This window comes from Myotis brandtii, unplaced genomic scaffold (genome assembly GCF_000412655.1).
Source record: "Myotis brandtii unplaced genomic scaffold, ASM41265v1 scaffold89, whole genome shotgun sequence".
NCBI lineage: Eukaryota > Metazoa > Chordata > Mammalia > Chiroptera > Vespertilionidae > Myotis > Myotis brandtii.
In genome coordinates, this window is record NW_005371645.1 from 1,372,363 (window position 1) to 1,389,950 (window position 17,588).

A 17,588-nucleotide genomic window follows, 5' to 3' on the forward strand; every position below is an offset into this window, starting at 1 on the left:
ATATTAGGGTCTTGGAATGATCTCATCTTTCATCCTGGCTAACTTCCAGCACACGATTTCATTAACCCAGGTACTGCAGGTGATAAAACTCATTTTTCCCTAAAGAGACAGCTAAAAAGTACCAGTTATACATTTATGAAGTACCAGCAATCAAAATTATGGATTTTCTAAAAGGTTTTTAACTACTTTTATTGAAAGGAAAATCGCTGTCTCAGACTTTTGTGACACTACAGCTAATAATAAATTTTACCATTTAGACGTAGCCGTAATAGGGTAGACAGTGTCAATAAAAGTGTGGAGCAAAGATGATCCCTGTCTTTTAAGTAACGCCTTCTAATCACACACCGGAAATGCCACGTGAAATACCTAATAGCTCTTACAACATATAGACACACAACAGAGTGTCCACAGCGACGCAGCCTGCTGTCTACACACAGGCAGGTCTATGCAGAATTAATTGCAGGGGTAGACATTAAAAAATTCTTCTAATGCTTCCACAGACTACAAAAAAAGATTACATTTCATGTGCATTTCTGACTAAAATCTGTTTGCTAAAAAAAAAAAAAAGTGCATTCAAATGTTATTTGCTTCTTTTAGAGCAAACTGGTGGCATTGGGCCTGTTATCTTTGGCAAACTTGTCTAAACTTTTCTATCTAATATGTTATAGATCACTAGAGGGCACTGTGGTATTTAGGCCACTCTGACCTCTTTGAGAAGTTGGTAAGGTCTTGAACTCCTGTACAATGTCAGAAATGTGAGAGACTTTTTAAGGGGAAAAAAGTTTTTTGGTAACACCCAATTTTTATTTTTCTAAAATGACTAAAAATGCATGATACGTGGAAAAGTCAAATTCATAACAATATTAAGCTCATTTTGTAATGTGCAGACTTGTCACCTGGGATGGGGACGCACTGTGGGCTGGGATTCAATTTGCATACACGGCCAGGCCTCTGCACGGCTCCCTCTCCTGCACTAACCAGGGGTCATTTCAATGCAGAACATCCAGGCGTGCAAACTGAGAGCCACAAATGGGTCTGAAACAATTTATGATATCCGGCCTCTTTCGACATGTATTAGCATATACCTGGTTTCTTTAACATACACTTTGTTTTTCCAAAACCACAAACAGAGTTGCTGGAATTTCATGTGGAAGTGCTTAAGGGGCTGAAAGTTAACACCTTTGTGATCCTCCCAGCCTCACAGTGGCTGTTAAACAAAAGCCTCTTTGTCCAGGCTTTCTTGAAATGTTTTCTTAACATGTTCCAAGTAGTTTTAGGCAGGGAACTAAAGTAAACAAGATGTTACCATGATAAAAACACTTGTGAAAACATTACAGAAAGCACTTAGTAGTTTCTTTCACATAAAACTCTTCACAGTTTCGAGAAGTAAAATTCACAGAAAAAAAACTGTTTAGAGCAAATCAGCAATGAAATGTCTTCTCCTGTCTATAACCCTGGCCTTTTCCAAAGGGTCAAAGCTTCAGCTCTGGGCACTTTCTCCCAACATTTCTTTCCCTGCCGGCCATGCCCATTAGAGCACGTATAAAATTCATTTTGGCTTCAATAAGTAATATACATCTCACTAATATTCAAATAAATTTTTCTTTTGCATGGTGTTCCGCCCCCCCCCCCGCCGCCCCCAGGAGAAAAAAACAAAAAATGGAAACAACAACAAAATAACCACCAAAAATTTCTTTCAAATAGATATTTAGCAAGGATACAAATTACACTTTTATTAGATGTTATACAAGTGATCATCTAAAAGAAAATCTAGGGAAAAGGGACTATTTCCCCCAAGCACTTAAGTGTACCTGGTATTTGAGCAACTAGGGTCTGCACCTGATTTTACATTCTAAGTGGGAAACAGGAAAATGTGGTTATGATTTAACTTCAAATTCACTCTCTACCTTGCCAAGTAGGAGTCCCTTTTTAAAAAGAAAAAGGGGAGAATTATAAATCCATGTTTTTACTGGTAAAGATTGTGTTCGACCTGGTTTAAAAGAAAAATACTGATCCCAGTGGCAGCAAGGGCGGCCAGGAGCCCCGCCCCGCCCGCCCCGCCCCCACGGCTTGTTTTGTTTTTCTGTCTGCAGATGCCAAGCCACGCAGGCTGCGGGTTTCACTCACTAGCCTCAGCAGGGCACCTGCTGGTGCAGTCACTCCTCACAAATACGACAGTCACATGGGAACTCATGGTTGATAGATTTTTCAAAATCAACACTAAAACTGTAACTTGTTTTGAGAAAAAACAGGGAAATAAGTGCGTTCAACAGAGGGGTGTCTGCAGATTCTGATAAAGTGGCCTGGGAGCCGGGGGACCAGTGGTGAGATGAGCAGTGTTTATCTTGGAAATCCAGGCCCTGTGGTGGACCTCGTCTTGGGAATAAACACTGAGAATGGTCACAGCAAGTGTCAAATCTCGGCTTTTTATTTACCAACAGTTACAATACTGCTTTCTCAGGAGGGACAAAGAATATCACCTTTAGACCCGTGAGTCCCCAGGCCCCTCCCTTAACCCCTCTCTCAGTTCACAGTGGCAGTTTATTATCAGGGGGGATTTTTGTCCCGGCCTCTCTGGAAGTTACATGGTAGCACCCTAGCAACAGACCAGAAAACAGTTACCCATCAAAGTCTCTTTCCCCTCACACGGGACTCAGAAAGCAGGAGCCCAGCCCACGGCAGCTGCTGGTGCAGGAAGTAACGGCAACACACGCATGGACACCCCAAACAGGAATAAACTGTGAATTCAAACGAAAATAACACTGGGCAGCAATGGCCAAGGAACTGCAAAAAGATTTCTCAGCTAAAAATGTGATGATACCAAAAATTTCACCCAGTGTCAGAGGTCAGCAATCTGGTCCCAGGGACACAGCCGCCCTCACGTGTGGTCCTCCGGCTGCTTCTGCACCACATGGCAGGGGAGTTATGACAGAGACTCTCAGTTGCTGTCTGATCCTTACAGAGAAAGTTGGCCGTTCCCTGCCCGGCGACCACAGTCAACCACGTGGGGTTCTTACCAGAAATGTGTGATTAACAGTTACTAGGAAGAGGCTTTTCTGCCACTTCAAGGCTGTGCATAGTCACAACCCCTTCCCTGGGTATAGGTCAGACATGAGTGGATATTTTAAATGATCTCTCCTTAAAAAATACTTAATTAGATAAGTAAGAAGAGAAGTTCTAATATTCTTTAAAAGTGCCTCGTATGGGCCAGGCTCTTTCCATGATAGACGTCTAATTCTAACAGCCCTCAGAGGGCTTCCTGCTACCATCTTCCCAAACTACAGGCGCTGACACCGAGGCCGAAGATGCTATGTAACCAGCACAAAGAACACAATCGCACTAACAGTAAGTGCCTGCACTACCCAATCGGCCTTTCTTCAAAGCTTCTTTATGTAAGGAGAAAGCATACAGTTAATCAAATGCACTGCTCGAGCCTTAAGTAGAAGGCATATAGTTAATAAAATCACTGCTTCCAAGCAGGTGGTACCGTGCAGTTAAGAGCAAATGCTATGAAGCCAGAATGCCTGGGGCTGGATCTTGACACCCCCTGTTATTAGCTGTGTGACTTAAGGTCTACCTGTCGGCTGACAGTAATACTTCAATCGTATCACTGTAAGGTGTGTGTGAGGGTTAAGTGAGTTATAATATGTAAAGCACTCGGGATTGTGCCTGTTGCACAGTTCAGGGCTCTTTAATTATGAACTCTTACCAGGGGAGTGTAAGATGAGGAGATCAGAATATACTAGTAGGTGAAGAAAACCTAAGAAGCAACATCTACATCCAGGTCAGAGCAAGGATACCTGTTGTTGAGCAAGAGTGCCTGGGAGAGTCCAAGCGCCACGAGTACCAATGTGCTGAGGCCACAAGAAAACACAACAAAGAAAGGCAGAGCATGGACCAGAATGTGCCAGGAAAGACGTGCTTTCAGTCTACGGATCCGGCAATTTGAGAAGAACTGCCTGAAACATCACTCCCAGTAGCAATGACTCCAGGACGCATCCTTGAGGGGGCACGTGTCTGTCTGAACCACAGCTGGGTGGCTCTTTCAGTCCGTTCACTGGGAAGAAAAGCCACTGCGCTCCCTCAGCCTCACCGAGATGTGGGGAGAGGGATCTGCAGAAGACTGTTTTCCACTGCATCGGGCAAGAGACCGAAACCTGAAGACAACACTGAATTTCCAAGAGCTAACATCATGCTGTCGAAGAAAATTAAAATCCTGCATTTGTCATACGTGGCTGACCAGCAGGTCACTCAGGAAAGCACGAGAGAATGCACTGAGCTCTGAAGGTTTCCTCCCTGAGCATCCCCTCTCCCCGCGCTGGTTCACAACCCTCACTGTCCCCCCCCCCCCGACCTGCAGTGGACCCTGCAGTGCGCGGGGTGGACAGGGCTGGCTCTCAGTGACTGGCTCCGAGCAGCGCGCGCAGCTCACTCTGAGCTATGACAGTCTGCCCAGGACTTTTTCTGGGAAAGAGATGCCCTCTGGGATTGATAAACCTGTGACCTGTCCATCTGTCTTCTTCAGCCGGTTCCCCTTGGAAAGAATGAAGGCAGCACAAAAGAAAACAGAGCTAAGAGACAAAGAACGGAAAAGGGGAATGACCTTGCTTAGGCATCTGGGTGCAGCCATCCTGGAAGCGGCTCTAAACCACTGGGCTTCCTAGTTACAGAGACCAATTATCACCTAGAATCCCGGCCATTTCTTTGGCGTAAGCCAATTTAAGTTGAGGGTCTACAGCTTCCAAACAAAAGTCTTCTGACAAAAGTAAGTCAATACATAAGGACTAGGAAGCAAGCTAAAGCTGCAGGTTGGTGGTGGGCTTTCCAATTCCACTGAGCAAACATGAACTGAGCCCAGCACGTCCCACCTAAAACTACTGGATCTGACAGCAGGCTTCTTATACAAGAGCCAGACTCGGAACACCGTGAGAAAAGGGTGGTTTTGTTTTTGTTTTTAAGGAATCAAGTCTAGGCCTCAATCCTAATGATCTTCTGATTCATTTCTTTAGTACTAGATGTGGTTTAAAATGGTGCTGTCTCCTCGTGGAGGTGTCCTTTTGCATATATACATACAGATACATATGTATGTGTGTGCATGTGCATCCCCTAATTGTCAGCTCACATAATAAATGACCTACGATTTGCAGATTAGGGTGGAAATACGTTTGGCTATTAACAAAATGCTTTAAATGGGTCAAATTGGAAAACTACCCGTTTTCCTGTGACTTTAAAATTGAAACATGTCACCAAAAGTATTGACAGCAATTTTATACAAATAAAGACTTTATACAAATAAATCCTGGTTTTGGATGTTCATTGATCTTTCTATAGATGAGTGAAATCAGCACCAAGATGGAACTTAAAAGTGGTTTCTACAAAGATCTTTTCCTCTTAATACCTAAATAGGAATTGGCAAATGATCAGGAAATAACAATACAAAGATTCTATAATGAGTGATTCATAAGAGAACAAAGCCCAGTAGCACTAACTTGAACCATAATAATTGCAAAGTGCTGTTGCTTAATTTAAAATAAAATATCACTGATCTTGACTTGATATTCAGAAACAACTGTAGGCATCTCTTCCTAAAAAATTGTGAGTGCTTCCATTTTCAATGAACACATAGTGCTGTTAAAGTGAAATATTAAAGCTGGGAAGCTATGAAATAAATCCATAGATTTCCATTCATGAATCGAAACATGATATTCACCAAATTGTCTTGCAGGTAACACTAGCTCTACCTCTAAGGTGGCTTTAGTATTACATTTGTACCCAATTCCATAAAGACAGATAGATTGTTCTAACAATATGAAGTCCACACAGGAGCAGAGAGACACCTCCACGTCAATTAGCCTGACTCTATTTCCTGAGTCATGAATGAGAGAGAAAAGCCCAAAGAGAAGACCCTCCCACACTCCATTTGTAAACCATCATGCACCTAGATCTAGAGGAGTTATATCTGTACATATATTTGATTGTTCCATGGTATAGAAATATATTAAACATAATGTATTAACTTTCAGTCTACATATCAATGACTCAACGATATTATCGATATACTTACAAGATGTCAATCATGTAGGGCAGGTAAGGGAAATATTAAGCTGCAGTGCAAAGCATTTCACTTCAGGTAGACACATCAATAACTTCCAGAGGTACTTGACATGTGTTACAGGTTCAAACAAGATAACCCAAATTTTAGTCATACTTCAATTGTAGAAATTAAAGTTACTGCGCTCTCCACACAAGGACAAGGATCAACAGCAATATAGAAAGATAAGAACCAAGCTGTCAGCATTTCCTCAGCAGCCATTGTTTATGTTTATAAAGTCAATTGTATGGAAACACAGAAGAGGCCCAATCAACAAGCTGCCATTGGACAGTAACTGGCACCAATTTTAGAAAAGTAGGCTAATGAGTAGTCACTGATTTGTTGTGTAGGGACATGAATAAAAGTGAAAACTAACTGCAAGTTTAATATTGGGAGAACGTTTTTTTTTAATCACTTTCATTCTGGAAAAAAAAAATGGGTGAACATAGGCTCTTACTAATAAGTGCATCACACTGCCCTTGGGCGGGTGCACCCCTTGCTCTCGACAGGGCAGGCCTCCCTCCAAGTTGTAACCATTCCCGAGACGGTGTGCCCGACCTTGATGTCCAGTCCCTCTCAAAGCAGTCGTGTGACACCCTCCAGCAAACAGGCATTTGATGAGGAAAAGCATGGACCGGGGGGGGGGGGGGGGGGGGACGGAGCAGGACGAAAAGAAGCAAGCAACGTAGAACCATTCTTACTTTAGAAACGATGGGAAATCTTCGCACACTGCTTCACAGCCTGGCCACTTGCACACACCATGTCCATAGAGCGGATGGCTATGGGGGTGCTCCTCGTGGGGCAAACTGAAAGAAAACACACAGGGGCTCAGAGAAGGAGCCTGCTGCCAGGGACCACCCCGCCACAGAACCCACAGAGGCCCAAAGCCAACAGGAACGACTCTGAGCTCCCTTTCCCCAGGAATTTCACTCATTAACTCTGCACTGTTACTTAAAAGCAAGAGTTAAATGCCCAAGTGCCAACAGTGCAATGTTAGAAACGTGCCACCGTGCAGAAAAAGTGTCTGACAGGCTTTGATTAGATGCAAAGCTCTCTGCTCAGACTGTGAAGGATTCTTTAAGGAGCTAGAACTTATCTTTTAATCTGCACAATGAAATTGCAAAATCTGTACTTAATTTTGATTCTCTTACTGTTTTTTACCCAGATTATACATTTTTCTCTTCCCTTCCACCATAAATTACTTTACCATAATTCACACAATCTTTTCACAAGTTAATTTTGTCAAACAATAGTGCAATTAAATAATTGAGAATAAAATACTTCAGAAAGACAAACATATCCAAGTAGATAATTAGCTTAAAAGAAAAAAAAAAGCTAATAATGGCAAGAAGATCATATCCCTGAAATTGCTGACCCAAGTGTGAGAGAAAACTTGGCAAGAACAAGAAAGGGTTAAGCCCCCAGTGGGGTTCCGATGGATCCGAGGATCTGGCCCATGGACCAGTCATGGGACCCGGCCGCGTGCACTCGGGGAAGCATAGCTGTGCACTCGCTGATGAACCACATTCTCAAGGATTTTCTCTCTTAGGTTCTGCAGCTAGACTTGTTTCAGACAAAGTATTTTTACAGTCGTTTCCATAACCTTTTTCCATCAAATAGAAATATAAAACTAACACTGAAAGTTGTGTTTTGTGCACAAGCACATTCTCTTCAAGGAAAGGGCTATTTTGCAACTTTTTCCACTGCCTCTTCCTGACTTTCAACTTCAAGCACAGGGAACTATCACACACACACTCACACACTCACACATGCACGCACGCACTCCTGTGCACACACAGGAGTCTTGTATTTTATTTTATTATTTAAATTTTTTTTCTAGAGAGAGGAGAAGGGAGAGAAAGAGAAACATCAATGTGAGAACGTCGATTGGTTACCTTCCTTACGTGCCCCAACCCGGGATTTAACCCAAAGCTTATGTGCCCCAACGGGGAATCAAGCCCAAAACCCTTTGGTACACGGGAGGACGCTCCAACTCACGGAGCCACACCGGCCAGGTCGTGAGTCTTGTATTTGATATCACCACTAGGATGTGTATTAATATATTTTATTGATTCACATTCATACAGCAGACATACACAAATGCCACTTGTCCCTTACTTGTAATTACTCCACAGTGAACATTAAAAATAAACACACTTATGTAGCTGTAAAAAAGAAGGATCTTTTACCCTTTGAGACAACATGGAGGGATCAGGAGAGTATTATGCTAAGCGAAATAAGCCGGTCAGAGAAAGACGAGAATCACGTGATCTCACATATTCAGTGGAATCTAATGAACAAAATAAACTGACTAAAAAAGAGATCCAGAGACATAGAAGCATGGAACAGACTGACGAATTCCAGCGGGAAGAACTTACATGCATATATGCATTGCCCATGAACAGACAGTAGTGTGGTGAAGGCCTGAGGAGGCGAATAAGCCGGTCAGAGAAAGACGAGAATCACGTGATCTCACATATTCAGTGGAATCTAATGAACAAAATAAACTGACTAAAAAAGAGATCCAGAGACATAGAAGCATGGAACAGACTGACGAATTCCAGCGGGAAGAACTTACATGCATATATGCATTGCCCATGAACAGACAGTAGTGTGGTGAAGGCCTGAGGAGGAGGTGGGATCAGGGTAGAGGGGGTCAATGGGGGGAAAAGGGGGACATCTGTAATACTTTCAACAATAAAGATAAACTTTTTAAAAACCATGAATATTAAACACACACATACACAGAATGACACCTTAACAAAGATCAATAGATCTCCCTATGGCTTTTGAATGATTTTGCTGGAAATCTAGTATGATTTGAAAATAATAATAAGCTATTTTGCCTTAAAATATAAAATAAAGCTGGGAACAACAACACACCCAACCCTGTACAAAACTAACTTATGAGAGCACTGAAGGGTGCCCCTCACAGAGACAAGAATAACACAAGTAAACTAAGAGGGCCGTAGCGAGATTTATGAAAAAGCCCGAGGACAGAAGGGTAAAATTCCATTGGACTGAAGGAAAGAATTGCTATTATCCATGTTCTCCTTCATATTTTTTTAAAGGAGTAAAATAGATGTAACCATTTTAGATGATGGATACTAATAAAACCTATGATAATCACTTTATCATCTATGTACGCAAGTTATTATGGTGTACAACTTATACAATGCTGTATATCAATTATATCTCAATAAAACTAGAAAAGTAGGTGACACAAAATAGAATTTAAAGAAATTGACAATATTTGAAATTAAAAAATCCTTCTAACTACTAGAATTCTCACATTCTGAAAGAAGGAAATCATTTTTTAAAATGTTATTACAAATAGCTTAAAAAGAAAAGAAAAATCTTAACCATAATAACTTTTTTCCTTACCAATTTTATTAAGATTATTAAGGTATTTTCATAATGTTAACAGTTAATATATGTTAATTACAGAAAACTTGGAAAATGTTGAAAATAAAAAAATTATACTTACACACATACATATTTTTGACAAATTAAAGCATGAAGTTTATATCATTCTTTTATAGCCAATGTAATTTTGTAAATAAGTCCTCATGGTATCAACCAGTCTTCAAGTACCTTACTTACTGATGTGTAAAGACTCTAGTCGCATGCCAAAATTTATCTGACCTTCATCTGCTTTGGACATTGAGATTCCTTTCCTGTTTCCTTAACTTATGAATAATGTCAGAAATAAATTTTACCAGGCTGAACATCCCAGTATATAACTGATTTTTACCAGAAGATACAGTCAGAGAAATGGGATCACTCAGTTAACAAGAACTAAGTTTTAAAATTTACTATGAATATTCTGTCAAGTTGCTCTTGAGAAATGCTACATGCCAACTCCATTCTTAGCCATTACACATATTTTTGTGTGATTCTTTAAACTGGAAACCTGAAACCTCAATTAGAGTAAGGATATAAAATTAATATCAATACAGGCATACCTCGAGATATTGTGGGTTCAGTTCCAGACGACTGCAATAAAGTGAATATGGCAATAAAGTGAGTCACGCATTATTTTGGTTTTCCAGTGTATATATAAAAAGTTATGCTTACACTATTCTATGGTCTATTAAGTATGCAATCGCATTACGTCTAAAAAACCAATGCACTGACCTTAATTAAAAATACTTTCATGCTACAATCTGCTACCCACTACGAGCCTTCACGGAGTGATCGCCTCTGTGGCAGGGTCCACAGACCTTCACACTGTGAGACAACAACTCCAACAAAGGAGTATCTACGAAGTGCAACAAAATGAGGGGCTCATGTAGCTAAAAACTGCAAATGCTGATTCTACTGTGCTTTCTGGGTTCAGCTGAGAGTGTTCTGAAAACAATCTGAGGAAAGAAAATACTACCCATTCAGTAGAGGAGCTTATGGCTACAAGAAGATGTACATGATTTCACGTGCTGCTTGCGCTCCCCCCACGCCTGGGTTTTGGTTAACGTATCTGTGAAGGCTCCATGGCTTGGATAAAAGCTACTATGCACCAAGAATTTATTGTTAGTTCAACCTGGTCAGGAAGGACAGATGACAACTGACTGAGGCCTCGGAGGGACAACCAGTGACCCCTGAAGTCCAGAGAAAGTCAACTCCTCACACACAGACTCCCACACTCAGAGTCTGCTTAAAAAACTTGCCTCTGCATTAAAACTATGTTCTTATTATGAAAAGATTATCTGCTCTTATTTTTTTTAAGTTCATATGACACTGCAGGCTCCCGACGGAGCACGCGCCTCTCCCCAGCCCAGCGGCCGCCCGCATTCTGCGCCGCGCCCGCACGGCCTGCTCATGCATCCCTAGTCTACCAAGTGGAAACACTCACTCTACTGCCACTTGCTTCCCCCTGTTAATATACCACTGGATACTTTTAAATACACAACTGTCTGAAATAAAGTGCTCGGCTTTGGAAACAAGAGGAACAGACTGGCAGGGGACCTGGCAGAACGTCCGGAGAAAGAGTCTGTAATAACTGCCGCCCTTGGGGCCGGGGCTGGGAGGCAGGCGGTCATTTTTTGTTTCCGGTGAAGTTGGTATGTCGTGTGCTGCAGGAATTGTTTGCTGTGCAACGGTAACTCCTCATATATGCAAACACACAGGCCCACGAGAAGAATCAGTGCTCCGCCCTCGGCCGCTGGCCTCTGGCCCCTCCTGTCTGAAGCCCCGTCACCCCACCAGCCGGACCGAGTCCGTCTCAGAGGAGTGGGGCTAACACTCAAGTTCGGACTGCCTTTGGGGACTTGCCGGAAAGGACAGGAGGGAACTTTAAAAACAAGGAAAAGAAGGTTTTTACCCTGAACTGATTAGGAGATTTATAGAATGAAACATGGTGGGGAAATGACCACGTGGTATCCAATGGTCAAATAACTCCTGTGAGCCAATCACATAACTAAACGGTTCAAGGACCACTCGCGGGGGAGGGGGTGGCTTTGCAGCTGCCTGGGCCAGGGACAAATAAAGACGTCCTGTCCTGGCTCTGAAGGAATGAAACTTGTTGGCCCCAAATTAAACTTTTTAAAATTGAGATTCAGTTGCTTAGTGAAGTGTCTCTCACTATAAACTCCTGGGCTGGAAATTCCTAGGGACAAGGGTTGGGTCTAATTCATCTCCACACGCTCAGTGCCTCCCACAGAACACAGGCCAGTAAGTGTTAGATGGACTCATGAATGAACAGATAGGACATAATGACATCATTCTACTTAATTTCTATACACTGAGCTGTGCATCCTCGTTTTTTGGAAGGTAGAGACCTGTGTTATTAAAGGTAATGACCAGAATGATGCCCATGCATTGGAGAAAACAGCATTCTGGCACTTTCGATTGATTTTATTGTGAATATATCAAATACAAATAGTATGCAATCAGAAAAACCAGCTGATTTAACACTGTCTTGATAATCCTTGACATGTAAAAATTAAGGATGATTTTAACAAAATAACAGTGATAGCATTTCAGATTAGAAAGAGCCAGCTTGCCAAGGAAAGGGTGATTACACATAAATATGTAACAATTCCTGACGTTACACAATAGTAAATACAGTATGTTGTCATGTCATTTCCTATGACATTTACTTAAGAATTGTTTCTAGACATAGAAGCATGGAACAGACTGACGAATCTCAGAGGGAATGTGGGGGTGTGGAGGGGGGATTAACCTGGGAACTTATATGCATATACATAATGACTCATGGACACAGACAATATAGTGGTGAAGGCCTGGGGGACGGGTGTGGGGTCAAGGGGTCAAGGGGGGAGGAACACAAACAAACAAAGGAAACATCTGTAATAAAGATAAACTTAACAATAAAGATAAACTTCAAAAAACTAATTTTTTATTTATTCTTTTCATATCAAAGTATATCAGCCAGAGACTTAACCTCAACACTGACTTTAGCCTTTGAGAAGATTTTATGTAACACAAAGGTTCCTCAATGATGACTATCCACTACTGCCTTCCCAAGTTCACCAATTAACCAAAACTCAGACCTACAGCCACTGAATTCACCTGCTAAAACCAAGAACAACTCACTTTCAGTCTGCAGTGTTCAGTGGTCCTTCCACCATTAGTCCTGTGAGCTAATTTTCTCTGAGGCAACTGTGAGTATCATCGTTGAAGGAGATAAAAAGAATAGACACCTTGCTAAACCCCAAGGTATTTCCTACTAATTCAAATGCCGCTCTCCTTCCACAGGCACAGGGCTCCTCTGTGCCTGCCCTGGGCTCTCCGGCCCATCTTTTACGTCTCTCCCTACTTGTTTTTTCTTTTCCAAATTCACCTGTCTCCTTCCTCTCTCAATTTCTGATACTTTTCCATTTGGATTTAAAGCTTCTCTTCCCGACCCCAAGAAAAAATAACCCAGATCATAAATTGTATTTTATTTCACTGGCACGTTATTTGATAAATTAAGTTACAGAAAACTGCTGGTCATTCTCCAATCACTCAAAATTGTGGAGTACCTTTTTCTTTTCTACTCTTGGTTTCTAAAGACTCGCCTATTCTGGACATTTCATATAAATGAAATCATACAGTATGTGGCCTTCTGTATTTGGCTTCCTTCTCTTAGCATAATGGTATGTAGGTTTACGGACACTGTGCAGTGAGTGTCAGCCCTTCGTTTCCTTTTCACGGCTCAATACTATTCCTCTGATGTACATGTTCTGTTTATCCACTCATCAACTGACAAACATCTGGGCTGTTTCCACATTCTGGCTATTGTGATTAGTGCCAATGTGAAAGTGCATGCTAGTCTGAGTAGGTTTTTAAAAATCTGGGCTACATATCTAAGAGTAGGGTGTTGTCATCTGGTGATGCGAGTTAACATCTTAAGGAACTGCCAGACTCTTTTCCAAAGCAGCTGCACTGTTTGAGGGCTCCAGTTTCTCCAGATCTTTGCCAACACTTGCTGTATGGCTCTCTTAGCCACCCCAGTGGATGTAAAGTGGTAACTTTTTGTACTTTTGACTTATATTTCCTTAGTGATTAATAGTGTTGACATCTTTTTATTATTATCCACCCAAGAATATGTAATATGTTTACTGATTTTAGAGAGGAAGTGAGGGGGGAGGAAAGGAGAGGAGGAGGGGGAGGGGGGGGGGGAGGGGGACCTATTAGTTGCCTCCTGTACACGCCCCAACCCGGGATCAAACCCAAAACCCAAAACTCAGAAATAGAGCCCACAAGGATGATGCTCCAACCACCCGAGCCCCAGCCACGGCTGATGCTGACATCTTTTACTGGCCCTCTTGACCTGTGTCTATCTTCTTTAGAGAACTATTTCTTCATTCCGTTGCCCATGTTAAATATTGGGTTTTTGTCTCTTCTGCTGAGCTGCAAAAGTTTTGTTTTATTTTTTTTTTCCTATGTTCTCTTCTAACAGCTCTAGCTCTCACATTTAGGTCTATGACACATTTTGAATTAATTTCTGTACATGGTGAGAGGAAGGGGCCCAACTTCATTCTTCTGTATATTGTCCCACCACTGTTTGATAAAAACGTAACTCTATCCCAAATAAATGATCTTAGCAGCTTTTTCAAAAACCAACTGAACATAAATATAGTATCTGTAGTACTTTTGTACTTCATTTTTGCTTATTTATTTTTCCCTAATATACTGCTTGTGTTCTCAAAAGAATTTATATTTACATTATAACATAACTTTTGAAGTTACATTAAATTATAAAGTAACTTTTAAAGTTTGGTGGGGCAGAAATATATATTTAATTTAATAAAAATAAAAACTTAGTACAACCACTTTTTGAAGGACGAGTGTGAGGCAGGCTTCCCTGCCCTGCCAGCCTGGGCATGAGCACCTCCTGCTCCTCCTCCTGCTCCTCCTCCTCCTCCCAGCTCCAGGCAGGAGTGGGCGTGGCCTCGCCTTCCCCACCAGCACTCTCAGGGAGCTGAGGGATAAAGGCCTCCTTTGTCAGGACTGCAGCCCTAACCACCAGAAACCTGGCCAGTCATTTAAATGCCTGCCCTCCATTTCTGCATTTGAAAACTGCAGGGAATCCCAGTGGTAACACTTCCATGAATCTTCTACCAGGAATATGCAGATGGACGGGCAGAGGACTATCTTCTTACTGACAAGATGAGTAGGGAGGAGGTGCTATGTTAAGAAGAAAGAGTGAGGTCTGTCTCCCCCAGCTGCAGTGACAGAGGGGGCTCCCCTGCTGCCCACAGGCCATTTCCTTCTAAACCGGGGCTTGGATCCTTTTTCCTGCCCAGGGCCAATTAGATATTTATAACATCATTCCTGGGCCATGCAAAATTATGAACTTAACAATTAGCCTGCTCTATTTGGTCAAACATTTAATGAACTCACCCCTAATACCTTGGCAGGGCCAGACCAAATGACTTTGTTGGCCTTATGTGGCCCGAGGGCTGGACATTCCCTCCCCCTGTGAATCTAAACCATTGCCCACACCTCCCGTACACACATCACAAAGTACAACGAATCCCATGCCCCCTCCTTGGAATTCGACGCAGTGTGCTTCCCTCCCTTCCTCGCCGTCGGGCCTTTCCAGCCGGCCAACGAAAGTGACACGCTGACCGAGACAAGGCACCGGGCTAACAGGGCCAGCTCGCCGCCACTACCTCGGGCCTCGCTGTGGCTCAGGTCTCCTCTCCCTGCCCGTCTCTCAATTCCTCCGTCTCATGTCCATGTGCACATGCTTCCTATGTCCATCCTATGACACTGTCAGCCACAGATCCTCCTCTCGCAGGCCCGTCGTGGCCTAGGACTTGGGCTGCATGGCAAGGGCTGCTCATTCCCAACCCAACACGAAGCCGCTGTAGGCACCGCCGGTCCCCGAGGGGTGTTCTCCTGACACCGTGTCAGGACGTCCACTAATAAAAACTGTGACCATAACGGTGTCCATGGAAACCACCACTACTTTTAAACTTTCCCTTTTGTTTGGTAGATTCTTTAACTTACACGAAAATGATTCCCGTTTCTCTAGTCACTTTTTACTTAACATTTCCCTGCCTTCTCCTGTGCTACGATATCCTACTCTCAATGATATTTTCAGTATCATACCAGGGATTGCTTAGGTCTGAATATGGGAGCATGAATTTGACTTCTAGTGATGAAGTGATACTAAAAACAATAATCAGACCTCAGGTTTTTTAATCCTCACTGGAGGACATGATTTTATTGATTTTTAGAGAGAAAGGACTGGGGGTGGGGAGAGAGAGAGAGAGAGAAACTGCAACCTGGGTATGTGCCCTGACCGGGAATGAAAACCGCGACCTCTTGGTGTACGGGAGGACACTCCGACCAACTGAGCCTTGCAACCAGGGCCAGATTTCAGATTTTTATACTAAATTTTCAAGAACTAATTGCTATCAATAGGTCAACTTGAATGAAACCAAACCAGGTGAGTTGGCTTTGGAACTTGAGCACGGGCGGCCGCATAAAGGTCAGGGCGGGTTCACAGTAGCCAAGTGACCACTCAGACATTGATTTCCCGCGCTAGGGCCATTCCTCTGGTAGCTTCCACACCACTGCTGCCTCCCCCAGAGCAGCTGCAAGTCAAATCCCAGCGTCGGGTAGAAACTAAGAGGCACAGGTGTCTTCACAGTGGGCTGCAGACCTAGGGACAGGTCTCCTGCTTCCTACAAGAGAGCAGTGCTCCGTGGGGACAGGAGCGGTAACAAAGCAGCAGCCTCGTCAAATGACGTTCTCCTTTAACCTTCACCGAAAACACCTGGAGACGACGTAGCTCATTTCTCACATTCTGCCTTAGCTTTTGCTTTTCACTCATTATGGAAATATGCTATTCTACGTGTTTATTCGTTTTCCTAAAGTAAGTTGGCAACTGGTTTCATAATCTGAACAGACAGGGCTGTTTATCAGAGCCTGTTAAAGGCCGGGCTGGAGTGACGGAGATGGGTCCCTGCACAGACACATCCACGCCGCCCAGCTTTCACTCCCAGCACGGAGTCCTTCACTCTCCCTCCCCAAACACTCTTCTCCATTTCTGCTGCTTTCAAATCATGTTTAATTAAAGGATTTCACATTCCCTCATGATATGATATTCATGAGTAAAACTTGCGATGGAGTGACTGTGAATTAGTCTATTAAGTGCCAGATTTGTGCTTTTAAACGATGATAGAGATTATTGTTATATTATCTGCTCTCAAAATTGTGCCATGAGATGTGGGGGCTACCTTAACTAACTTTACATCTGAAATAAAAGCTATTAACCATCTATGTTCAGGGATTTCCCCCCTCAAATTACAAGTTATCCTGAGAGAAGTACAGGGTCATCTTTCTGCAGTATCTTGACTGCGGCCACTGAAGCCAGATATGCTGGGAGAAGCCGGGTGAAGCTGGGAGAGGCTGGGAGAAGCTGGCTAAAGGTGGAGAAGCTGGTTTCATGTCCATGTTTACTAAAAGAAATGCAACTAGTAAATCAGATTTGTGATTTCGCAGAGGTAACCTTTTTGAAATCTATTGAAGTTAGTCAATTTTCAGAAAGATATTAAATAAAAAATATTAATAGGCAAATCCAGATACGGCAAAAACTGAACATGGCAAGAGAATGACTCAAAGTTCACTGTCTGGGCCTTAAAAGTTCATAATTGTGTTCAAGGCTAAGGATATTGCTTCATACATTTTTTTCTTGGATATAAATCACCTAGAGATCTTTTACCCTGCGGATTCTGACTCAGGAGTTGGGGGGTGGAGACTGGGAGGCCCTTGGCTCCGGCGTGATGAAGATGGGGCCCGCCAGGGACCACAGCATGAGTGCGGTGGGTCGAAGTGTCTGCCCTAAAAATTACTGCAGTTAAAGAAACACTCCTGAGGTGCCCTCTTTATTAACTGTGGGTTGAAGAACAAGTTGAAGATGAAGAAATATGGAAAGTGCTGGTATTGAGCAACTTTACCAAGAGTAGCTCCAGACTCATAAAAATGCTGCTCTGAGTTATTAATGAATTAAATGCAAGGCTGCTTTAAAAATATATTACAAAGC

General features: G+C 42.7%; 1 protein-coding gene across 16 annotated transcripts in view; it reads right to left on the bottom strand.

Moving 5' to 3' along the window:
- The window catches only part of FOXP1 (forkhead box P1), a 305,369-nt gene that overhangs the window by 44,571 nt on the left and 243,210 nt on the right, over positions 1 to 17,588 (bottom strand). For 15 of the 16 annotated variants that reach the window (XM_005885061.2, XM_014532392.1, XM_005885062.2 and 12 more), the window contains one exon: positions 6,793 to 6,897. The exons of the other annotated variant lie outside the window; for it this stretch is intronic. In XM_005885061.2, coding sequence (XP_005885123.1) covers positions 6,793 to 6,897 — 105 coding nt within the window. The remainder of the gene's footprint in view (positions 1 to 6,792; positions 6,898 to 17,588) is intronic. 16 annotated transcript variants of the gene reach the window in all.